This window comes from Patella vulgata, chromosome 7 (assembly GCF_932274485.2).
Source record: "Patella vulgata chromosome 7, xgPatVulg1.2, whole genome shotgun sequence".
NCBI classification, from domain to species: domain Eukaryota; kingdom Metazoa; phylum Mollusca; class Gastropoda; family Patellidae; genus Patella; species Patella vulgata.
The window spans coordinates 9,674,316-9,700,642 of record NC_065885.2 but is presented as its reverse complement, the minus strand read 5'-3'; the positions used below and the strand labels follow the sequence as shown (position 1 = coordinate 9,700,642).

Below are 26,327 nucleotides of genomic sequence, written 5' to 3'. Positions count from 1 at the left end.
GCCTCGAATTAGTGTGTCGTAGTTGATGGAATCGATACAAGGAAATCAGGAGAGATTACTAGACACGCTGGCCGAATGGAAATATACGAAGACGGAAGTGTCCAAATAAGTAGATTATCTGTCGTTCTATATTCGTGGGTCGTGAAAACTACATGACCAATTGTCAAAAGAATTACAGATGTACTGGGGTTCTGTTCCGGGCTAATGAAGATAGGCATACGCCATATAATGTGCTATGATGCAATTAAATTCTTACTGTTAAGGGTAACTGTACGTGCGTACCATCCGAACGACAAGTCGCTGTTCTTTGGCAGGCTCTCCGTTTTGCACCTCGAACCCTAGTTCCTTAAGGAACGGTCTGTGATCGGACGTTGTCCGCTGGCCGTTCCTATCCATCCCTATAGCTGCAATATGAATCGGACGATGTCACTTGACCGTTCCTATTCGCCCGTATATAGCTGCAATATGAATATACAGCTTTTCCCCACCTCTGTTCTGACACAAATTTATAACGATTCAACACTATTTTCAAGTGGAATTTTGCGATAAAAAACATACGCAAAATACGTTTGAACTGATCAGCCATTACGAGACTCGGAACATGCACTGACTGAATGTTTTTTTTAATCACAAAATTCTACTTGCAAATAGTGTTGAATTATTATAAATTTATGTCAGATCTGACGAGAAATGATTTCTTTTAGCGAACAAAGAAGAATCTCGATGAAAAATAGTCAGTAAGGATTCCGAATAGCCTTATAACAGAGGTGAGGAAGGGCGGTATTTTCATATTGCAGCTATATAGGGACGGATAGGAATGGTCATCGGACATCTATAAACACTATTTTGATGATAACAAAGCCATTAATGTTTAATAGCAAGAGGTGAGTATGATTGGCATTTTTAATTATGAATAAACAGATTTTTATCTAGTTTTATTATTAGATCTATAATTATCTTTGTAACCACGAATCCGTGAGGTTAAAGCCGATTAATATACAACTTCTAACGATGACGTTTTCCGCCGACCTAAAAATAACCCACATAGAAGAATTGAAATGTAATTTCGACATTTCCGACAAGCGTTAATAGGGATGGGATTAGAAGACTAAAGGCCAATTGGCTTCTCGTTAGTCAGTGATGAGAGAGAGGGAGAGAGAGAAAGGGGGGGGGGAGAGGGGTGGGTTTAATGTCTACTACACACAAACTAGGTCATTTCGGGACTAACATATGGTTCAATTTTATTTCAATAATTCGCTTGCGCGTAGGGTTCTCTAGCAGTGGGAGGAAACCGGAGGACCCGGAGAAAACCCACGAGGTTGGACAGATGACCCTACTCCTTGTCAAGTCACTGATAATAAGGTGATAAAATTCATTTATACTCAAACTTAGCATTAGGCATATATTTTTTGGATATGGGTTGCTTGATGTCTTTGTTGTTCATTTCAAACGGAGCCTGACAAAGAACGCTATCTAATCGTTCGGATGGTACGATAATCCGAGGTCCTGTGCGTGCACATAACAAAATAAACCATGACAGTTGGAATTCGATATAAGAGCAGGCTGTAGCGCTTTTGTCCGGCAATGAAATGAAATGAAATCGGGTTTAACGTCCTACTGTTCTTCTCCTAACCTGGGCTAATGAAGACGGGCATACGCCATACTGTGTGCTATGAGGGAAATTTTGCCCGGGCAGCGGCACTATGCCGACTCTTATAACGAATTCCAACTGCCAAGAGATCGTTTACGTTCCCGCTAATGTGTACACGGGGCCTCGGTTTTTCGTACCATACGAATGACTAGACAGCTGTCCTTGTCAGGCCCTCCGTCCTGCATCACTGACAAGGGGAAACCACGCCGGAAAATCTGGATAAACTTTCTTGGCCAATGCAGGGATCGAACACCCGACCTCCAGGCTAGCGAGCCAGCGCCTTACCCACATAGCCACCGTGATCCCCAAAACTTCCCTTGTAGCACACTGTATAGGGCGTATGCCCGTTTTCATAAGTCATGCCGGTGCAGAACAGTAGGGTCGTTAAACCCCAGTTCATTTCATTTCATTTCACGTATTCTGTAAGCTTGACATAGCTATCTCTTTAATTATAGTGATCATCATGGCATTATTTTAAATTACCCATTCTATAACTATTGTGATCACCATGGTATTATATTAAATTACCCATTCTATAATTGATTAGCAACTATAACACAAAAGTTATTTGAATGAAGAAATTAGAACATTATAAACAAACATAGGCGTAGGAACCGGGGGTGCTGAAGGGTGGGGCACAAACATCAGAGAATGGGGAGCATATGGTTTAATTTTATTTCAATAATTCGCTTGCGCATAGGGGTCTTTAGCAGTGGGAGGAAACCGGAGGACCCGGAAAAAACCCACGAGGTTGGACAGGCGACCCTATTCCTTGTCAGGTACAACAGGGGATTCCAAACCACGCCAGTTGACTCAATGACAGACTTTATGATACAGCGCGCGCACGCTAACCATTCAGCCATCCAACCCCCCAGCATGTTAATAAAATTCAGAAGTAGTATATCCATAGAAGTGTGTTAATTTTAGTATAATCTATTTCTATATGTCTTATAAGGATTAATATATTACAGATACATTATGGGAGATAAGATAAAGAGTTGGTAGTTCTCACTATAATAGTTAAAAACTAGATAATGTAAAGGCAATATGCTGAAAATTTCAGTCAAATTGAACCTCTATGAACCAAGAATTAAGCGATTGAAATTTCCGCCTAGCCTCGATCATCATTACTAAAGTCGGTACGACAAAAATCATAGTCTCGATTATTCATTTAATCATTAAATCGTGAAGGAAAGTTATGCAGTAAATCGGATCATAATCCACTACAGATCACAGGCTAGCGATGCCATCGAGAGTTGATTATGGTCTGGATAAGTTAATTAATGTCTATTTGATAATTTAGGCCTAAAGAAAGGCCTGCAATAGGCAGATTTAGCTCTTGCATAATGTATGTTTAATGTATACAATACTATGACGTTCTTCCACATGCCCTAATGTATACAATGACGTTCTTCCTCATGCCCTAATGCACAACACTACAGAATCTTTTTTAAAAGCACTTACCGACATCTGTACCTTATCGCGTTCACGTGATTCATAAATTCAAATAAAAATAAGTATTCTAAAATTATATAATATATACTAAGACGCAAAGAACCATAAGAAGGGGGGGGGGGGGTTAACATCCTACTGTTGTGCCCCGACTGGGCTAATGAAGACGGGTATACAGTGTGCTATGGGGGAAATTTTGCACGGACAGCGACACTACGGCCTATTGTTATATTCAAATTCCAACTGCCAAGGAATTTTTTACGTGCACGCCAATGTGTTTTTGTACCATCTGAACGACTAGACATCTGTCAGGCCCTTTGTCCTGCACCAATGACAAGGGGAAACTCCCGATGAACTATCTCGACCAACACGGGGATCGAACATGCGACCTCTAGGCTAGCGCGCCAGCGTTTTACTTGCTTAGCCACCGTCGCCCCCCCCCCCTCTCGCCCCTAAGAAGAAGAACAACAACAAGATGAGCAGCGCTTGGGGGTTGGTTCCTAATTCAATAATCGAAACAAATCTGACCTGTTGAGAGCTCACGGGAAGTGTAATAAGATGGATGGATAGACAGACGGATCTCAATCAGCGTCAGCAGCATTCCTGTCAAATTAGATCGAAAGCGGTTTCGGAGGATACGAGGAATGGTATAAAATAACTGGGCAATGTTAATCCACAGTAACTTTAAAATTGGACTGTTCAACGAAAATCGCTTATACTGGTTTAGAGAAGAAACTGTTTAATGGCTGACTTATAGTCTGATCACTAAGCATCTATTGGGTCAGACTGGACTCCAGTCTATGAAAATAATACGATCACCTCACGAAACTGTGCTAATTTTATCGGTTTCATCGGCTGGACTGAGGGAGGAGAAATCAGATGAGTGGAATTTTCTAAAATGACTGACGCCTGAAACACGCAAACACGTCAATTATTGGCATGACCTAGCCATAGCAACGACTAGCAACCATACGACCAAATCTGGATGGTGAATCCCGCCAGTACGCAAAAGGTACAGCCCCTACAGTAGTAGATCCTCCATCAATAGCCTCTGTACAGATAAATAGGACGTTAAACCCCATTTCATTTTGCCGTGGTAGGCTATGGGAATAATTGGCGCCAGGGGTGTACATAACGATTTTGTGCGTGTGTGTGTGGGGGGGGGGGGAGCAAAAATACTGATGCACACATGCCCCTAATACGAGTGACACAGTCAACAGCCAAGCACCGTAATGGGGGTCCGGGGCATGTTCCCCCCCCCCCCTTTAAAAGATTTTGAACCTAGAGTTGCATAATTCTGATGGCCAGAAAACACTTATAACATGAGTAAAATACGATTTATATAGGCGGGGAGGGATAACGTTTTACCCCGAACAAATGGCAAAAGAAACCAATACAGCTTGGTCCATTTATACATATGTCAGACAACATCATACTCAAATTCGGCCATGCCGAAATGACGTAATAAATATAATTCAATAGGGCGGCCTTGAACAATTTTCGGGGAGCGTTATCTCGTAATCACTGTGTTTTAGTAGTGGAAGAATAACTTTTTTTTTCAAATTCTTCAAACATAAATAGTGTTATGTTTTTCACATAGTGCCAGCCAACTATTTCTTTTAAAGTGGCTGCCAAATTTAGTAATAAAATGGCATTTTCTCAATATAACCAGAGAGAATCTTGTATGATATGACTTTTTGCTATGTCTTTTATAAGAATTATGTTGTCTCTGAATTTAAAGATAAATTTTGTAAATAAAATACAGAAGCAATTCAAATGGCATCCAAAATGGCTGATTTGTCATTTTGTCCGGTTGGATATGACTTGTAACGTGTCATTTATATGGTATTCGTTGTCGCTGGGTTCAATTCTGATCTCAAATAAAATGACAGAAATGCAATGAAATCCCAAACGATGGAGTTTTAATTAATCGGTTTTTTTTTTAAATTTTACTTCCGTTAGATATGACTTGTTATATGTCTTATATGAGGGTTTTGAGGTTTGCAGAGTTGAATTTCTGGGGTAAATTTAAAACGAAAATGAAAATAGAATCCAATATGGTGAATTTTGTTCATGTGGACATCGCTTGAAAAATAAAGTTTTCAGAGTTACTGAATTCAATACGGGGTTCAAAAATTAATTTCCGATAAGATCATCAGACATAGAATTGGTGCATAAGCTGAAAACACCACAACATACCATAGAAACATCATTTATAGTCAGTTTTTCAAAAGAAATGTCATCGGACCCCCATGGAGAGGTAACGCTTCGCGAGGCCAGGTTCAGGGACTTTTTATGTCTGTTATTTATTTCACAAGTTCTCGTGATTGCCAGACCAATACTGTTTTTCGTCAACAATAGACACTAGACAAAAACTGCAGGCAGATACGAACCTGTGGCGGAGTGATCCTTGCTCCGTTAGGGCTTCCCACTCTATGAGGGCGAGGGTCCGATGGGGTTCTCTCCGAACAGGCGCAATATTTCGTTAGAAAAAACAGACTATAAATGGTGCTTTATAGAGTATATCTTGGTGTTTTTAGCTTAACACATATTTAACGTGCGGCAACCTTAGCAATTCATCAAAAACGACGAAAAATCACGACTAAAAGGGTTCTCCAAACTACGCAAGAACATTAATTAGTTTCTGGACCCCTGAAACCACCATACTCCTTTTTATGACTGAAAAATGAGAGGAAAGATAGGATGTTAAAACGTGTTGCAAATTTCTGCATTACTTGATTACTTTAATCATAAGTAGAAATACGCCATATAAAATGATAATTTTTATATTAATTTACAGCTACAAAACACACAAAAAAAATGTTTCCGTTTTATTCAATAAACAATTCATTGTGATTTCATGAAGAAAGATAAGGTGTTAAAACGTGTTGCAAATTTCCATATCACATGGTAGACCTTAAGATATCATATAAATTAACACATGCTATTTTGATCGATTATTCTACAGCTACAGGAACGTTTCCGTTTAATTGAATATTTTAATAAACAATTTATTGTTAGTTCGAGGGGAAAGTGCTACAGGTGTGAAATGATTTTGTGTGAAATGCTGAATACAAATGGGTTAACTGACATCAAATATCTGTTTCTACAAATTTGGGCATAGGGTTTCTTGTATCCATCACGAGACACAAGAGAATAACGAAATGAAATGGGGTTTAACGTTCTACTGTTCTTCTCCGACTGGGCTAATGAAGGCGGGCATACGCTGTGCAGTTTGCTATGAAGGAAACTTTGCCCGGCCAGCGGCACTATGGCTTACTCTTATATCGAATTTCAAATGCCAAGGAAAATTTTACGTGCACGTTAATGTATACACGGAACCTCGGTTTTGCGTCTCATCCGAATGACTAGACAGCTGTCCTTGTCAGGCCCTCCGTTCTGCACCACTGACAAGGGGAAACCACGTCTGAAAATCCCGATGAACTTTCTCGGCCAATGCAGTGATCGAACACGCGACCTCCAGGCTAGCGAGCCAGCGTCTTACCCACTTAGCCACCGTGGCTCCACAAGAGAATAACTCCCTTCTCAGATAAATACTATGCGGAACAAACATGTCCGTTTCATCGAAAATTCCAATGAACAATCATGTGGTTACTATCGGTCTACATGATACCAGGAACGGGCAAGAGGCAGTAAGGGGTTCTCACTCTATACGGAGTGGAGTCCGGAAGGGTTCCCTTCAGTCGGGCGCGAACGGTGCCTGTAAATGGTGCCATCTAGAGTATAACCTGGTGTTTCTAGCCTAAGCACATATTTAACATGTGACGTTCTTAACAATTCATCAAAAACAACGTAAATTCATGACTTAAAGGGGGGCCAAACTTTAACTAGATTAGGGACCCTTGAAACAGCCATACTTGTCTTCTCTGGAAATCCTTATACGGCATTTAGTAATTGAACATGTGATATAAAACACAAATATATATGGAAAACAATCACTGGGTTTATTTCACACTACGTTTCAACAAGTTCCTCTTGTCGTTCTCAAGTTAACGTAGTGTGAAATAAACCCAGTGATTGTCTTCCATATAAATTTGTGTTTTATATTCGTCTCTGGAATTAGGGCCGGTGGAAGCAATTCTTGATTGGGGGGGGGGGGGCTACCATCCTAGGACTTTGGGTGAGGGTCCAGGGCGGCCTAGGCCCCGGAAGCTCCTAAGGATCTAGATCGCCAGTGACTGGCCTATGAAATTACTCAGCAGTGAAATTAAATTTTATTTCTTTTCTGAATCCCTTACCATACAAATACAGTTGATGGTGGTTTAATCCTGTAGTGCTGAAATTGACAAATGTATGCATAATACCAAGGTTGTGGACACTCTAGAAGTCACAATTTTTATACGATTTTGATGAAACTGACAATGTATGTTTATAACCGAAAGATCTCGGCATTGTTAGTTTGTGGACCCTCTAGACCTCACAGTTCTTATTTGATTATCAAAACCTTTGAAATAATATTTCACCAATATTATATCACCATTACACCATAATTACGGCCGAGTTAAAATTTCGTGAAAATTGGACCGAAACTGTCCGACAAAATTGCCGCTACCCTTAAAAGCATGTAATACTCAGGTTGTGGGCCATCCAGAGGTTCGAATTTTCATCCAATTTTGATATATCCCAAAGGTCTGGCTTCCCTTCGATATTGGTACTTGTTGGGCCTAACTTTCTGGATTATGACCCCTGATTGTACGAAATGTCACCTTTTTAGCTTGTGGACCCTCTACTCTAGAGGTCACCATTTTTTTTTTTTTTTTTCAAAATCGTTCAAATATATCACCGTTACATCATAGTTATGGTTGAGTCCGAATTTCCTGAAAATCGGACTGAAAATTTCAGTCAAATGGCCACTCCAGTTTACGCAAATACATTTAGTATAAAGCATGTAATACCCAGGTTGTGGACCATCTAGAGGTCAGAAGTTATATCCGAATGAACTTAAAAAGAGTATCAATAGGTCTTGGATGAGTTTAGTTTTGGTGCGCATTGGTCCCCCTGCTTTTTTCGCAAAATGTGAAATATGAATGAAGTTTGTAGACCTTCGTGGGGCTACATTTTTTCCGATTCATGAGATGAAACTTAAAGTAGCTAAGTCTCTAACTCAATATCATCCAAAATCTTCAACGTTGAAAACACGATTTATTTGTCAAATTAAATCAACATTCATGTTGTGATCTTACCGGGAAAAGATGGGCTTTTGATATCCAATATTTAAGACAAAATAAACATTTTACCATTGGTACACGAATCGTGTACCATAATGCGCTTCAGCCCCAGTTGTATCAAGAGACTCGAGGGACGAGGCTAGACACATTGCACCAAATCAACGGCGTATGTAGACTGGAATAACCAGACGCTAGAGATTTGCACTCGCTTTAGACTGCTGGCTTATTTCGCCGAACATAACTGATTTGAAATTGGAGTAAAAACGGAAACCATTGAATGTAAATCAGTTTATATACATTCATATTACAGTATTATATGCGTTGCGACCCACTTTTGTCAATTTCTAGGTCCCAAATGTTAGCGATTTAGCTCCTTTAAACTACAGTATGTGTTAAGGATCAAAAGTTCTTGGATGAGTTCGACTTTGGTACGCAGTAGACCTCACATTCTAGAGCTGTATTCCAAGCTTTTTACGCAAGATGTGAAATATGTATGAATTTTTAGGTCGTCCAGCGGGGCTACAATTTTTGTCCTATTCTGATGAAACTTAACAAATATGTTTAGGATCAAAAGATCTTGAATGAGAGGATGAGCTCTATTAATTTTACCTCCTCCCCAGGCATGGCAACCGCTTGTTTTAACTGGTCACAATAGATAGCTGTGAATTATTTGATAGATAAGGGACACAGGGAAAGAGTATGAGAAAAACTCTATCCCAACATTTACCTAATCTGTTATAGATACAACGGAAGTGACACAATCGTGACCCTCGCTACCAAGGGATCAGTACAGAGCATAATAGGGTTTTCTTCTGAAAGTCTACGTCTATGTTAAAATCAGACCTCGTTGTAACTAATAACTACTTGCGTGCATAAACCAACCCGGAGGAAAGAGTACTTGCGGCCAAATTATTGGGGTGTGAGAGGGGGCTCAAAGCTCATAGTGCTAAGGGTTGGACATGAAATGACATGGTTATGGGGGTTTGGTATCCTACTTATCTGCACCATCTGGGATAATGAAGACAGACACCAAGAGGCAGTTTGCCAAACCAGCAGAATTTCCGCCTACTCTACATCGAATTCCAACTGTGAATTGTTTTTTTACCTGCACTCCAAAGTGTGCACATATTTCGTTGGGTTTTTTGGCCTCATCTGAATGACAGGACCATGTTCCATTCCTGCACTACTGAATAGGGGAAACCACACAATAAAATCCCAGAGAACTTACTGGCCCAAGATCAGTGGGCGTCAGTTCACCCAATGGATTAATTGGCGTTAGATCAGTATCAATGGCCATTAATATTTTTCATCATGGGGTGCTTTCTCGTGCATTACATTTATGTCGTGCAGAATCCGGGACTGGACGTGGAATTTGACCAGGTTTAACGAATTGATCAATGGACGTCCCTTCAATTAGTGTCGGAGGCGTGGTGACCCATGATTTTGCATGACGAACAAGATCCCGTCCGGACCCCAAAAAAAACAATATTTATTTGTGTGTGCGGGGGGAGGGGGGAGGTATCAGTACCTCCCAGTGCCACCGAGTAATGTTGGGCGGTGTGGAACATGCTAGAATCAATTTGTAGCATATGTGACCCACGGTATATGTTTGACACTGGTTGAGCATTATGATTATGATGTTGAAATCCGCATTGAAACCGTGTGATTCCTAAATAAAAAGAAGCCCTGGTTGAGCATTATGATTATGATTATAATGTTGAAATCCGCATTGAAACCGCGTGATTCCTAAATAAAAAGAAGCCCTGGTTGCATAGAAAATAAAAATAGATACATAAATTTAAAGAGAATTTTGTATTTATCATTACAGACAGCAAATAGACTTGACACTTGATTCATGTCACTATACAGTTAATATTTACACGGGGGAGTTACTCCCCTTATTTAAACATTTACAGCAGTAAGAATTACATGTATTAAGTACTATTAACTCTATTATTTCAACGTAAAAACATAGAGCGCATTTGAGAACAAAATTCCCTTCAGATTAGAGTAGTTTTCCAGAAATACACTCAAAATAATTTTTTTTTTTTTTTTTAACAAAAAGTGAAAATTTCTTTTATAATTTACTAATTATCTGAGGGAGTTGGACGTTTTTGACTATTTTTGGAGTTGGGGTAAACATTCGACTGGCTCTTTATGGATTAATGTCTGGAATTATCTGAAAAAGCGGGGGTTGGATGGCCGAATGGTTAGCATGTGCATGCTGTATCACAAGGTCTGTAATTGAGTCCACTGGGGTGATTTCGATTCCCCTGTTGTACGTGACATGTATTTCGAAAAAATGGGAAAAGTACTCTGACCTGAATGAAATAATATACCTTTGTTGCCAATATGACACACAAGACGTTGTTTCTCCATTTGTACATAAATATATACTGGCAGGAAAAAAATATACAATTTGTACACTGAACAATCTACAAAATGAACTACACAATTCACACCTAGTAAAACTATTCTTACAAGAAATAAACATCTCCAGGAACTACAAATGAAAAGATGAAATCTAAGAGACAAAACTAATGAAATGATGAAGATAAAAGAATGTAGATTGAAGAAATAAGAGAGAATGATAATAGACATTAGAATGACATGAACATGATATTTATATACAACTACTAATGAATGAATGAATGAATGAATGAATTTGGTCATATAAATTATTTTCATCATGTAAGATGTCCACAGATGATGAAACGAATGATACATTTTTTTACAATAAATTAAAGAACGACAACAAAGGTTTTTTAAATGTTAAATTAAGTCGAGACTAATTATTTGAGAAACGTGATCATAAGTAGTCTCAATCAATGCAACTCATAAAATAATAAATAAATTCAACAATACTCTGCCAAAGTGTTTAATTACATTTTGAGAATATTCTAAATTTACTGTGTAAATGCATATGACAATGCCATTAAGAAAACAGTTCAGAACAGGTCATGGGGGAAATTTAATAAATTATAAATTCAGAACGCAAATTACACAAAAACAAATTCTTAAATGAAACTTGATTCTATATTTTAAAATATAAACAAAACCTTCCATGAGATTTTAAGAAAACATTGTTATTTATAATGAAAAACAAAACTAGGAAAGAGTTTCATCGTTATTTAAAAATATAGAACTAGTGCTTAGTTATAAATATAATGAAACCGTATTAATGTTATAAATAGTTCACAATTTCTTACAGTTTTTAGATTATGCGAGTTATCAGAGTTGAATTCACAGAAATTGAATGAAATATTATATACTATGTACATAGCAATTAACAGTTAAATTAAAACCTTTGCATTATTGTACAATTCTCTGTAACAAAATACTTAAAAAAGAACCAACGAATAATCTCTAACAAATCTTTATCTTTAGTAAAGTATATTAAACAATCAGAATTAGAATAATAAAAGAATAAACTCTTTCTTACGAAATAATATGGAAAACTAAGAAAAGCATCAACATTTAATGGAAATCGACTGACTGGATATTCTTAATTAGCCATGCTTGAATCCAGTGTACCGTTAGTCTAATAAACCATTAGCAACTGATATTGTAATAAACACAATAACTTAATATAGAAAACATTTAACATTGCTTTAGATTTAAAATAGTGATCTATTGACATTGTGTTCTATATTATGTTATTGAGTTTATAAATAAACCATACTTGATTCAAGGGTGTTAACTCCTCCTACATAAAAGATTAGTCTTTATTAACCAGGCTTGATTTAACAGTATTACAGATGCTGTAAGATTATTCTTTATTAACCAGGCTCGATTCAAGAGTATAAAGATTAGTCTTTATTAACCAGGCTTGATTTAACAGTATTACAGATGCTGTAAGATTATTCTTTATTAACCAGGCTTGATTCAAGAGTATAAAGATTAGTCTTTATTAACCAGGCTTGATTTAACAGTATTACAGATGCTGTAAGATTATTCTTTATTAACCAGGCTTGATTCAAGAGTATAAAGATTAGTCTTTATTAAACAGCCTTGATTCAACAGTTAACTTTTTCTAAATGTACATTAAAGCACTAAGATTTGTCTTTATTACCCAGGCTTGATTCAAAAGAATCACAGGTGCTGTAAGATTATTCTTCATTAACCAGGCTTGATTGAAGAGTATAAAATTCTGCTACGTTAAAAGGTGCTACCATATACAACCTACTGTACACAACTACTATAAGATTCAATGATATTTACTAGAGTAACTACTACGTCTACCAGTCGACCAATCGCTTCTAGTATGGGCATCGGACGAGTGATTATTATTATTATTATTATAAGAATGAGAAGATGAGTAGGGGTTTTCTCTTCCCCCTTTATGATTCGACTGTGACGGTGATGAATTTCTACGATATCTATTGTAACTACTTTTATTAGGTGCTGAGTATCCCGGACTTGTACCTTGTGTTGATGGAAATACGGATGACGCGTTAACAGATGATGGGTAAACCATGGCTTGAGAAGATGATGGCTGAGAAGTGATTGTTCCACCATTTTGTGCTGCAAAACAAATAATAATTGACTGAATGAAGATCAAGTATTGACTTATAAAAAATAAATAAAAAATCCAGTCTAAAAAACAAATACAAACTTTCAAATGATACACAATATAAAGATCACATTCTTTTTCTATTTATTTCAAGCTGCCATGGTTTTTTTTTTTTTTGCTCTTATACTGGCTAGTGGACAAATGAAGGATAAGTCATTTCTGTCCCTAAACAGCAAGATATTTGTTTCAATTGTCTAAAATCCAGATGAAAATGAAATGAAATGAAATGGGGTTTAACGTCCTACTGTTATGCTCCGAACAGGGCTAACGAAGACGGCATACGCCATTCAGTCTGCTATGGCCTACTCTTATATCGAATTCTAACTGTCAAGGGATCTTTTACGTGCACGCCAATGTGTACACGGGACCTCGGTTTTTCGTCTCATCCGAATGACTAGACAGCTGTCCTTATCAAGCCCTCTGTCCTGCATCACTAACAAGGGGGAACCACGCCGCTTTCTCGGCCAATGCAGGGCTAAATCCAGATAATGTAAACCTTTATTGACCTTCTGAAGCAATGCAACTTTAATTGAAATTGAAACATATTTTTGAAATTCTTATGGCAAATCTTCATTCTGCTCACAGAAAACTATCTACTGTACTTCGATTTCTGCCCTGAATGGCCACCATATCCAAAAATATATATTTGTAATGTGGTTCTACTCCATTTCACATCTGTCATACACACAAAGACTTAATAAACTTTTTCAATTCATTAAATGGAAGTAGAATAAACACTTGAAGCATACTTAAGTGTTTTCGATTAAAATCGTTAATTTAAGACTTAAAATTTCGGACAAATAGCTTAGAGTCTGTTCTCAAGGGCCGCTATTTGTAGACAGCATAAGGTTAGCATGGCAAATCTTATGCTATAAAAAGATATTTAGGAAAGGGTTTGTCAAATGAATACAGTAAATTGATAATTTATATATCTTGAGAAACGCTAAAGAATTTCTACCTTGATAGTTGATAATGGTAGCTGCAGTCGGATTGACTATGGCTTGAGGAGGAAGTGGCAGTACTGATTGTGGGCTTAATGTCACCAGACCACTACTAGCAGTTTGTAGAGGTACTGGAACTGGTCGTGTTGCGAAGGTGGGTATAGATAGAAGTGAAGGAATTCGCCCAGCATTTCCTTTGGGTGGTGGAGGAGGTGGCGGTGGTGGAGCAGCAGAATGGGCAAGTCCTGGATGAGGTACTGATGGTGGTGGTGGAACACCAGAAGCTGACAACTGTTTGTCTTCATCTGAAAAACACAAATACGATTTCTACATTTCACTTTACATCTAGCAATCACTGCCAAATAACTATTTTCATCAGTCCAATGATGCTGCAAAAACTAATGTTAGTTTTTATTTAAGCTGAATTAAATGTTTGTAATAAAATATCCTTCATATTTAAACTGGTCAGATTGATGTAAAAAAAATCACAGAGAAATAAAACAGATACTGAAAGGAACAAATGATACAAGCGTGTCAGTAGAAATCTAAGTTTCTTTAAAAGACTGATGAGATCATTTTCACCTCATTTTAATCCGAGGGTATAAATGATGATTCTTTAAACTGTGAGTGACAGGCAAGCAAGTTGCAGTAATATACCATACATTCAAATAAGATACAAAAGTGCAAAAATTAAAAAAAATAATCATACAACATTAAATTACGGTACTAACATTTAACCCCACCAACATTTAAAAAAATAATTAATAATAATTACTATCTCATTAAAATACAGATCTATATTTCGTTTCGTTTTGTTATAAGTTAGATGGCCTATACTACATGATGATATGACCGGTTGTAGGGGTCATATGAGTGGGTTTTGACCACATGACGTCAGACATTTGATTAACCAATCAGTGTTGATGTTTCTAGTGGGATACCCACAGTTCCGTGCCCTGCACGCCTAGAACCTCTCCGCAACAGACCGTTTTATTGGCCAATTCCTCACATCAACTAGAATGCCAGTTATATAACAACTCCTCCAGATCCTAGTGTAGTAAAGACAAGTAAAACAAAATTTTGAACTAACGAAATAGGATTTGTGTTTTAAATCAGATTGTAATGATTATGAAATAACAACATTAAAGATGTAAGTTTTATAATGTGATCCATGACAGCAAACTGAGTCAAAAGTCGCAAGTCATTGTTTATGATATTTGAATAAAATTTTTGAAATAGACTAAATATACATGTAAATCGGCTCATAATCCACTTAAGATCGCAGACTAGCGATGCCATCTAGAGTTGATTATGGTCTGGATAGGTTAATTAATGTCTAAATAACAATTTAGATAACATTTCAGGCCTAAAGAAAGACCTGCAATAGACAGATTTAACTCTTGCATAATGTATGTTTAACATTTTTGTTCATATGGTAAAAGACTTGCGACTTATTTTGCTATCACATCGTCCTGCATTACATGTAGGCTATATAAGTAGATTACTACTGATAATATTATTATTGACACACCTGTATTACTATTATTATCATCATTGACACACCTGAATATTATTGTCATTGACACATCTGAATACCACATAAATGTATTCATGTGCTTTATTACATTTACATGAATGAAATGGGGTTTAACGCCCTACTTTTCTGCACCGACTAGAATAATGAAGACAGACTTACGGCATAATAGAGTGCTAGAGGTAAATTTTGCCTGGACAGTGGCACTACAGTCTACTCTTATTTCGAATTCCAACTGTGAAGGATTCTATTAAGTACATGTCAATGTGTACACAGGACCTCATTTTTTTGTCCTGCACCACCGACAAGGAGGAACCACATTTACATGTAGATGGTAATGCAGAATAACAAAAAAAGATACTCTTAAAATAATGGTTCAATTCCATTCAGTATGTACAAAGTTAGGATAAATTGAAAATTCACAACATTCGCTTCCTCTGCAGATAAAATTAACAACGCCAGTGTCACTTGAATGTTAAGCGTTGGTTCGATTACATCTAGGCCTCAGATTAAATTTATTTCCACATAACGGCAGATGAATTATTGTCAGCAACAAATATTGAATCAATGTGCATGACCAGTCAGGAAACGTGCATGCATCATAGGTTTATTTATATTATAGCCATAGTAAAACCCAAGGCGAGGTAATTCTTTTCTAGTCACAACTGTTAAGACTTAATTTGCTGTGGTGCCACAGAATTCTGAAGGCTAAGAAGAGAGAGGACGTTGCCTGTCTATGTACATGTATGGCCCTTGTTTAAACAGAGCATAAATACACAACTATTTCCTAGAAGCTTCGATTATACATGTAATTAGAAATGATCATATTTGATCCTAGGCCCATACAAATATAGCCCTTTAGTACCCCTGCTCCCTCTAGCACCCCAAACAGCAATCTTTTTCACAGAGGTAATGCAAAAGCCTTCTTTTAACTCTGTGTAAGATGACCAACCTTTATAAGCTCAAATGCCTTCTATGTGTGACGTAAGAGAGAGAGAGAAATGGGGTTTAACGTCCACTCGACACAAACTAGGTCATTTCGGGACTAACATATGGTTTAATTTTATTTACATAATTCGCTTGCGCGTAGGGGTCTTTAGCAGTGAGAGGAAACCGGAGGACCCGGAGAAAACCCACGAGGTTGGACAGGCGACCCTACTCCTTGCCACGTACAACCGGGGATTCGAAACCACGCCAGTCGACTCAATGACAGACTGTATGATACAGCGCGCACACGCTAACCATTCAGCCATCCAACCCCCCTCTATGTGTGACGTAGCATCCATCATTGACTCAAAAGCGCGCAGTGTTAACGTGTACTGGTTCGGGCAGAATAGGGCTGTTTACTCATTTTCTATACCTATTTACACTAATTAGGAAATATTTTTTATCCAGATATACTTCAAACACCTTTATATATTTTCTAATACTCCAAAATAATGTTCTAGGATTTAATTTGCAGCAAGAAAAAGGTTAATATTAATATTGTGAGCTAATTAACACACACCAATGTCATCCCTGTCAGTGATTGTAGCGGCCTAGCTAATATTCACTGATCAGTGTGCCCAAACAGCTTGAGTCCTACAAATAGCTTTGATCTATTTATGGACTGTATACTAGTTCTGTGACTCAGACAGTAAAGGGACAAACTGTTTCAGTTGGTTTCAAAAATGAGCTATAAAAAAAAATACTGTAAAGTAAAAAGACATCACATTTCTTTCAAATGTTTTTCAAGAAAATGGAAAGTCAATATTTTTACATGTACCAAGTGCAAATGCTAGGTTCCCACTATCACGAATGAAACTGTGGAGTAATCGTGGTGATCCTATCAGGTCTTACCGTATCAAAACGTGTTTGAATGTATCTGCACATACCAATCCTATCGTAACGCAATACTCGACAGAGAGAAACTAGCATAAAGGGATAAAGCTACTTCTTTTAAATTTCAATATTTTGAACATACAGTTAAAATAATAAAAGGGATAAAACTACTTTTATTAAATTTTAAATATTTTGAACATATGGTTAGAATAATAGATATATAAGCTATATTAAACAAGATAGTGATAATATATATTTAGTCAATATGGATGAATATATAAAAATTGTGAAAGAATAAAAATGATGCAAAACTATTTAGCAGACAAGTAACATGCAAGACAGGCAACGATATATATACATCGAGCTGTCGCACATAACTCACCCTTAAATTTCATTAATCTAGGCGAGGGACTTGTCCGCGCTGGGGGTGGTGGAGGTGGGGGAGGGGGAGTAAGTGATCCTTCTCGAGAGTTATCTAAAAACAAGACAATTAAACAATAAAAAGATTATTTGTATTAGCTATAATTTGGTAGGAAATACATTATTATGGATAATATCATTATTATACAATGTCAATCAATGTAGTTATGAAGCTAATAGAATGTGTTGTTGGTTTATTTATTTACAATATCGGACAGTTCCTCTACTAACATCAGAAACAGGATCTAGTTTGCACATCAGTTTGTGCATGGCTGAAATCATTTTAACACTAGGAGTGGAATAATGGTAAAAAACAGCAATAACTGGAGAAACATCCTTATTAACCCTTAACCGGTCATTGTCGACTATAGTCACCACAACGTTATACAGCTAAGTGGTCACGGTCGACGAAAGTCGACCAGAGCAAGAACCTTTTTTATAAGCTGCATTTGAGTATTTAGTTTCGTATTTAATTGATATGGCCACGCATGCGTGTCAGACAGAAACTTGTCTTGTCAAGGGCATTGAGAAAACCATGTCTTTGTTCAACATTTTTTGACGAAAAACGTAATTTAACGGTGTCAGGAACGTTAAAGACGCTCGAAGTGGTTGAAATACTTATGAATTATTCCGAATTGGATTATATCGATGACACCGATTCTGAAGACGATATTTCGAATGAAAAGGATTTAGAATGATTTGCAAATTATACATCAACTTATCCCCAGCAACTTTTTTATTGGTGTCAAGAGTCTATCACTTATAATTATTCGGCAGTAGTCGATTGAAATAGGCGTACAAAATATTTCACGTCAGCCTTTATTTAGCCTGACCACTTGACGTCAGAACTTCAAAATGACGTCGACCAGTTAAGGGTTAACTAGGAAGCGAGTGTTAAATAAATAGTCCAATTTTATATGTTAATTCTTTGCCATTATTTCAGTATTAATAGCTTTAAATGTTGAGTAAGCCCGCATTTTAAAATATCCAAAAAGTCTATCGATTGTTGTAAAAACCATGAATAATGAACATGTAAGATAAACATCTATGTGATAAATAGAACAATCTTGGACATATGGCACCTGTCATAGACATTCTCAGGCACAAATTATTGCACAACATTTATATACAAGCGTGGACATAACGCACCTGTCACAGAGATTCTAAGACACAAATTACAGTCGTTGTTGTTTGTATTTTAGAGGAGAGCTGGAAAAAGCTCCCCTTAATCAACAAATTGAAAAAATCGCTCCCCTAGAAAATCTCTCCCAGTTTCGATAAGAAGAGTGATTTAGAAATTAAGGAGAGTGATCTGATATTAAGGAGAGTGATTAGTTGTATGTATGGGAAATGGTTCTGAAGATCAATAACAGCATGTTAGGGGGTCATTCCTGAATTCATAAATGAAAATAAAGCCCCCATGAGCGATACTCACCTAAAAAAAAAAAAGAAAACAATGACTGAATTTATCACACAATAGGTGCTTTTTGTCCAGGCTTGTTATATATATAATATGTTACATGATAATATGAGACAATGTCTATTGACTGTTGTTTTATGTCCAGGCTTGTTTATAAATGTATAAATTATTAATATGTAAGATTAAACCACCTACCAGATTTATTTTCCTCCTCACTGGCTTCAACACCAAATTCTTGTCTTAATCTTTCTGTTAGACTTAACCCATGCCAACTCTTCTTCTGTTTCACTTCTACAAAGTTATCAATACACAAAAATATAAAGCATTTTTACCTACAAGTGATTCCTTTAAATATATTTAATAATAGTTTACTCATATATATTTAAATATATTTAATACACATTTTATTATTTAGTAATGTTTCCTCAACAGTTTACTCAGACAATAACTTTAATATATGCTTCTGGTTAAAGGTAAATTGGACCCAAGTTAAGTCCCAACATGGCTGTCACATATTAGTATTATTAGTAAGTCTATTCTTAGGGTTAGGGGTTGGGGTTATGGTAATATGTAGCGACGGCCATGTTGGATTCAATTTGGCTCCAACTATATGCTTTATTTACATTAGGGACTAACTAGGTCATATCGGGACTAACATATGGTTCAATTTTATTTCAATAATTCGCTTGGATGTAGGGGTCTTTATCAGTGGGAGGAAACCGGAGGATCCAGAGAAAACCCACGAGGTTGGACTGGCGATCCTACTCCTTGTCACGTACAAACAGGGAATCGACACCCCGCCAGTTGAGTCAATGACAGACCTTAAGAGACCAAGCGCACGTGCTAACCATTCTGAGCCTTATTTTCATACTTGAACAATCTTTTCATAAATTCATCAAATTTCACAGGTAAAAGACAATTGACAGAAATGAATACAATTATTGAGAGTATGGTGCTTACCATTTTTTTTACTGTTTTTATCTACGAATAGCGGTAATGATGGCAGTGATAGTGGACGACTACGTATGTGTGTTAAAGAGCCTGTACCCGATACACGAGTAGGGATACGATGAACATTGTTTGGTAAAGATGATTGATTTTTGACAGGTTCTTTCACTTTGGTCTTTAATCTCTTTCTGTATTCCAACAAACTCACCTATAATAATAACAAGCATCAAATATTATATTATTTATTTAAACAATATATCAGAGATAAATAAGTTGATATATAATCATTGTTCCTTTCTTCTTCATGAAAACCTTTTTATGTCAGACATTTAAATTTTTTTAAAAGATCCCATCAAGGATCATTGAAGTTCAAATTGGAAACCATATCAATATACAATGTAAATTGTATGTGAATATTCTGAAGGAGCGAGAGATAGAGAGAAATGGGGTTTAACGTCAAACTAGGTCATTTATTACAATAATTCACTTGCGTTTAAGGACCGTTAGCAGTGGGAGGAAACCAGAGGACTTGGAAACCAAAACCAACCCAACTGACTCAATGACAGACATTACGATGCAACGCAGACACGTTAACCATTCTGCCACCCAACTCCCCAATATTCTAAAGGAAAGAGACTTTATGTCCATTCTGCCACCCAACTCCCCAATATTCTAAAGGAAAGAGACTTTATGTCCATTCAACACTTGCAACACAACACAGGACATATTGAGACTAACATACGGTATATCATCATGTCAATGTCAACTGTATGCAGATAACCATTGCAGTGAGAAGGAACCTATACAAGCCTGGGATACAAACCACAACTTTAACCTGATGACAAACATTATGTTCTAAACACGCCTCGATTACCCTACCCAAAAGACGAATAGCCTACCTTCTTTTTACATGGTTGTTCAGCTATGTTAGATGATGCGGATAACTGAGGTAAGTTCGTATTTTCTGTTGGCGATTCACCACTGGTTAACCCAGACACATCTTCACTGGACGACAGTAGACCAGGAACTATGACATGAGGTTGTGTAGTGTTAGATGGCGTGACATGCTCAGATGATAATTCGGATGATATCGTTGACGAAACTGTACTATCAGAAGTTAATGATAACGCATGTTCACTGGTACTATCACAAACTGACCAATCAGATTGAGTTAAGTTACTACATTCACTAGAATCTAAAATCGCGAGTTTGTCAGTTAACTGTGGAACGAAACCAAAACTTTCTACTTTGTCCATGTTACTTAACAGAGGAGTTTTTAATTCATTACTGTTTACTATGGCAGTTGATTCTAAGTCTCGAGAGTTATCCGAACTTTCAACAATGTTCACATGGTCAGTTTCTTTCTCCAGATGAACCATAACAGAACATGAGGTCGTAACCTCTGAACTATTGACACTTTCTTCAGTATTTACTGTTAATACTTTACTTAAAGATTCTGTTTCCCTATTTTCAATTGGTTGATCGTCTGATTTTGAATCAAAAGAAACTTCCATACTCTCGACAGAATTATTTAACTTATCCGAACAACTCGTAACTGTAGAATTACTAACTGGCTCTTGAAGAGTTTCTTTAGATCTAACGTCATCACTGTTAGTTAATATTTTTGAATTTATTTCATCCCCTACATCCACTGACGGAGACGAAGAAGAAGAACTTTGTTCTTGAACTTGCAATGAAATGATTTTATTTGAAGTAGTTTTTAAATCATTATCCTGCGTATCGAGATTAATTTTAACCGAACTGGAAATCAATTCTTCACTTTCAGCAATCACATTGTCTGAATCTTCTTCCATTTTTTCCGGTATTGTTTGTATGTTTGTTTTATTATTTGTATCTGTTTCAACACCTGAATCTGTTGTTATATTTAGAGCACTGTTACTATCCGAACTAAACACATCGGATAAATGACTGTTTTCAGCACTTTCACTTAAAATGTCCGTTTCCATAGAAAGTCGCATTATTGGAGGCACAAGAGTCTCTTTCTCATTCTCTAAATCTTCTGAATCTGTTTTATAGCACTTTGAAACATTCTGAAATTAAAATCAATTCAATTTAATGCTCTGATCGTCAGTTGAGGAATTGTAATCTACAATATTATTGGGAAAGTTGAATCTCTAAAAACAATATCAATCAGAGGTCATACGAGTGGTTTTTGACCCTATGATGTCAGACATTTGATTAACCAATCGGTACTGATGTTTATAGTGGATTACCCACAGTTCCGTGCACCACACGCTAAAAGCTCGCTGTAACAGACCGTTTCATTGCCTACACCGTCACATCATCCAGAACACGTCAATGATAACAACTCTTCCAGATCCTAGTGTAGTAAAGACAAGTAAAACAAAATTTTGAACTATAAAAAAACCAAACGAAATAGGATCTGTGTTTTAATCAGATTGCGTTGTCCATTGCCAGAGATAAATGGGTTTTAATGTCCACTCAACACAACAAACTAGGTCATTTCGGGAGTAACATATGGTTTAATTTGATTTCAATATTTCGCTTGCGCATAGGGGTCTTTAGCAGTGGGAGGAAACCGGAGAACCCAGAGAAAACCCACGAGGATGGACAGGGGACCCTACTCCTTGAAACGTACAACCGGGGATTCAATCCTGTAAAACAAACATAAACTTACAGACTGAGGTTGATCATCATCTAGAGTAGGAAGGACAGGTCGGAAGCCATTTTTCCCCTGTAATTCTTCAATATCAATGGTCTCCCGTTTTGTTGAATCAGGCTGACATTCTGGCTCAGTTGACTGACCAACAGAAGGAGAAGTTGTGGACGGAGTTGATATTACTGGTGCGTCTTGTGACAAAGATTCTCTCGCTAGTCGACGCTTTTTTAAAGGAGTAACAAAATCTGAAAGAGTAAGTTATTGAAAATTTATTTCATGAATATCAAATTTAATAAGTGATAAAGAGAAAGCGAGAAAAAATTGGGTTTAAGTCCACTCGACACAAACTAGGTCATTTCGGGACTAACACAATCATTCAATTAAATTTCAATAATTTGCAGCGCGTAGGGGTCTTTTGTAGTGGGAGGAAACCAGAGGACCCAGAGAAAACCCACGAGGTTGTCACGTACAACCGGATAATCGAAACCATGCCAGATGACTTAAAGACAGACCTTAGGCCACATGCTAACCATTAGGCCACCCAATCCCCTTATTTAATAAGTAGTATCAAGGTTCAAACAATGTTCAAGTAAATTCTCATTGACATTCACTGTCAATCAGTATAAAATAATCCTATAATGATATGAAATGCTGTTTAATTCCTATCTTTTCAGCTCCCACAGGGCTAATGAAGAAGGATAATGACCCTACATCCTATACTTATTATTCGCTCCCAGTGTTGGCCCGAGAAAGTTCATCAGGATTTTCCTGCATGGTTTCCCCTTGTCAGTGGTGCAGGACCGAAGGCCTGACAAGGACAGCTGTCTAGTCATTAGAAGGGATGAAAAACCAAAGTCCTGAGTACACATTGCCGTGCACGAAAAAGATCCCTTGGCAGGCAAAATTTCCTTCATAGCACACTGTATGGCGTATGCCCGTCTTCATTAGATCAGTTCGGAGCAGAACAGGACGTTAAACCCTTTATCTAAATCTTACACTATGCATCTTTAAATATACAACTATTTTTCAAAATTTCAAAGGATATAATACCTATAGGTGGTGAAGAACCTGGACTCGTTACACTATGTAGAGGACTACCAATAGCTGGAGTTGTACCTGGTGTCGGACTACACATACCAGGACTAGGGCTGGTACATCCATGTACTGGAGAAGCTGAACCACTATCACAAGATGGTGGAACTTCATGCATGGCTTGTCTTAACCAACGCTGTAAGAGATCAAGAGAATTACACATATACCAACTCAATCCACTGCCTTCATTTATATAGAATATAATTTTTGAATATCATGGGTTTTTTTCTTTATTGTGGACGATATAAACAAACCAGCGACTACCACCAGTAACTGTCGAGTAAAATCTTTTGATGGTCCTTTTTATAATTTGATGGATTCCAACAGGGAGAATTTTTACTGTTGGTATTTGGATTTCGTTTTCTTTAAATTAAAAGTGATTAATCAATTTGATCCAGAGTATAATCGCATGCATAATGCCGTGAAAAACGATATATGATAAATTGAACATTCGCCACCCCTCGCAGATGATATAAATAAAATCTGCGAGTGCCACCAGTAACTGTTGATTAAAATTTGATGGATTACAACCAAGAGAATATTTACTGTTGATACATGTATTTGGAGTTTGTTTTGTTTTATTCAAACATACATTATGCAAGAGCTAAATCTGCCTATCGCAGGTCTTTTTTTTTAGGCCTGAAATGTTATCTAAATTATTAATTAGACATTAATAAACTTATCCAGACCATAATCAACTATCGATGGCATCGCTAGCCTGCGATGTGTATTGGATTAAGTTCCGATTTGCTATTCGACTTCCATTTATAATTAAATCATAAAATGGATAATCGAGACTATGTTTTTTATCCTACCGACTTTAGTAATGATGACCACGGCTAGGCCGAAAATTCAATCATTAAAATCTCTGTTCATAGTGGATCAATTTGACTGAAATTTTCAGCAAATTGCCTTTACAGTATCTAGTTTTTAACTATTATAGTGAGAACTGCCAGCTCTTTATCTAATCTCCCATAATGTATTTTTAATTAAAGGTGATTAATCAATTTGATCCAGAGTATAATCCCATGTTTGAAAAATGCACGACCTGGATCAGCAAGTTGTATCCAAAAACAAAATGTAAATCTACCTTCTTAGCTGAACCTCGACTTGATTCAGCACCAGGTCGCCCGGATCCTGAACTCTGCGAATTGCGTCTTTGAAGATGTTCCATGGCATTCCTAGGACTTGGTAGACAAGGTACAAATATTGTTTCATCAACTTTAACCTCTAAAGGAGGAGGAGGAGGAGGAGGAACTGCTGCAGGTTTACCATCATTGCTTTTCTCAGTCAGCCATTCATTAAAAAGATGCTATAAAAAAAATATAAATGAAACCAATATGATTGATACATTCAAATATGAAAGAGACAATGAATGTGCTAGAATAAACAGCAGAGAGAGAGAGAGAGAGAGAGATGGGGTTTCACATCCAATCCACACAAACTAGGTCAACTCGGGACTAACATATGGTTCAGTTTTATTTCAATAATTTGCTAATAGGGGTCTTTAACAGTGGGAGGAAACTGGAGGATTCAGAGAAAACCCATGAGGTTGGAAGGCGACCCTACCAGTTGAGTCAATGACAGATCTTATGATACAACGCACACGCACTAACCATTCGGCCATCCAACCCCCCAGAATAAACAGCAAATATGAAATGGCAATGCAATGAGAATATAGACAATAAAATGAGAGAGAGCGAGAGAGAGAGAAAGAGAGAGAGAGAGAGAGAATTTAATGTCGATGGGACACAAACTAGGTCATTTCAATAACACATGTTCAATTTTATTTCTATAATTCGCTTGTGCGTAGGTGTCTTTAGCAGTGGGAGGAAACCGGAGGACCTGGAGAAAAACCACGAGATTGGACAGGCGACCCTACTCCTTGTCACTGTACATCCCGGGAATCAAAACCACCCCAGTTGACTCAATGACAGACTTTATGATACAGCGTGCACAATAAAATGTAGTCTTGCCAAAATAATATTGGTACAAAAATTGTTCAAATAAATAAACTCTAATAAAAGTTATAAGGTAACATTTTGTACATAGGGGAATAGTTATCCTTGTCATGTACAATCATGGAACAACCAATCTGATTAAAACACAGATCCTATTTCTTTTCGTTTTTATAGTTCAAAATTTCGCTTTACTTATCTTTACTGGACTAGGATCTGGAAGGGATGTTATATAACCTGCGTACTGGATGATGTTAGAGATTAGCCAATGGAATGGTCTGTTAAGGCAAACGGAACCCACTAGAAACATCAACGCCCCTGTAACCCCTGATGCGACCTCCCACTACAACTATTAAGATCGTCATGTAGTGTAGGCCATCGAAAGTGTAAAAACCGAAACGAAATATAAACCTGTATTTTAATCAGATTGTGGTATAACCGTAAAAAAAAAAAACGTACCTTTTTAGTTTTAATAAATTTGAAACCAGAAGAATTAGAAGCGGAGATATCAGCACTCATAGTTTGGGGTAAGGGAGCACTGTTTTGTGTAATTGCTGTTACAGCGGAATTACTGCTTTCATCATTAGACACTATTGATTCAGCGGCACTTGTACTGTTCACACGACTCCTTCTACAATAAGATCACATAGTAAAACAATTAATGACTGTCAACAAGATAGGTTGCCA

The 26,327-nt window shown here is 37.1% G+C and overlaps 1 protein-coding gene across 2 annotated transcripts in view; it reads right to left on the bottom strand.

Annotated features, from left to right (window-relative positions):
• Window positions 1-10,089: 10,089 nt before the first annotated feature.
• LOC126828848 (inactive histone-lysine N-methyltransferase 2E) overlaps window positions 10,090-26,327 on the bottom strand; it is a 32,656-nt gene continuing 16,418 nt past the window's right edge. The window contains exons 18-27 of one of the 2 annotated variants that reach the window (XM_050558861.1): window positions 26,100-26,271; window positions 24,773-24,994; window positions 23,641-23,818; window positions 22,609-22,835; window positions 20,849-22,000; window positions 19,962-20,157; window positions 19,197-19,292; window positions 17,544-17,636; window positions 13,824-14,111; window positions 10,090-12,816 (exon numbers count right to left, since the gene is read on the bottom strand). In XM_050558861.1, coding sequence (XP_050414818.1) covers window positions 12,500-12,816; window positions 13,824-14,111; window positions 17,544-17,636; window positions 19,197-19,292; window positions 19,962-20,157; window positions 20,849-22,000; window positions 22,609-22,835; window positions 23,641-23,818; window positions 24,773-24,994; window positions 26,100-26,271 — 2,941 coding nt within the window. In that variant the 3' untranslated portion in view covers window positions 10,090-12,499. The remainder of the gene's footprint in view (window positions 12,817-13,823; window positions 14,112-17,543; window positions 17,637-19,196; window positions 19,293-19,961; window positions 20,158-20,848; window positions 22,001-22,608; window positions 22,836-23,640; window positions 23,819-24,772; window positions 24,995-26,099; window positions 26,272-26,327) is intronic. The other variant, XM_050558862.1, reaches the window with a different exon arrangement.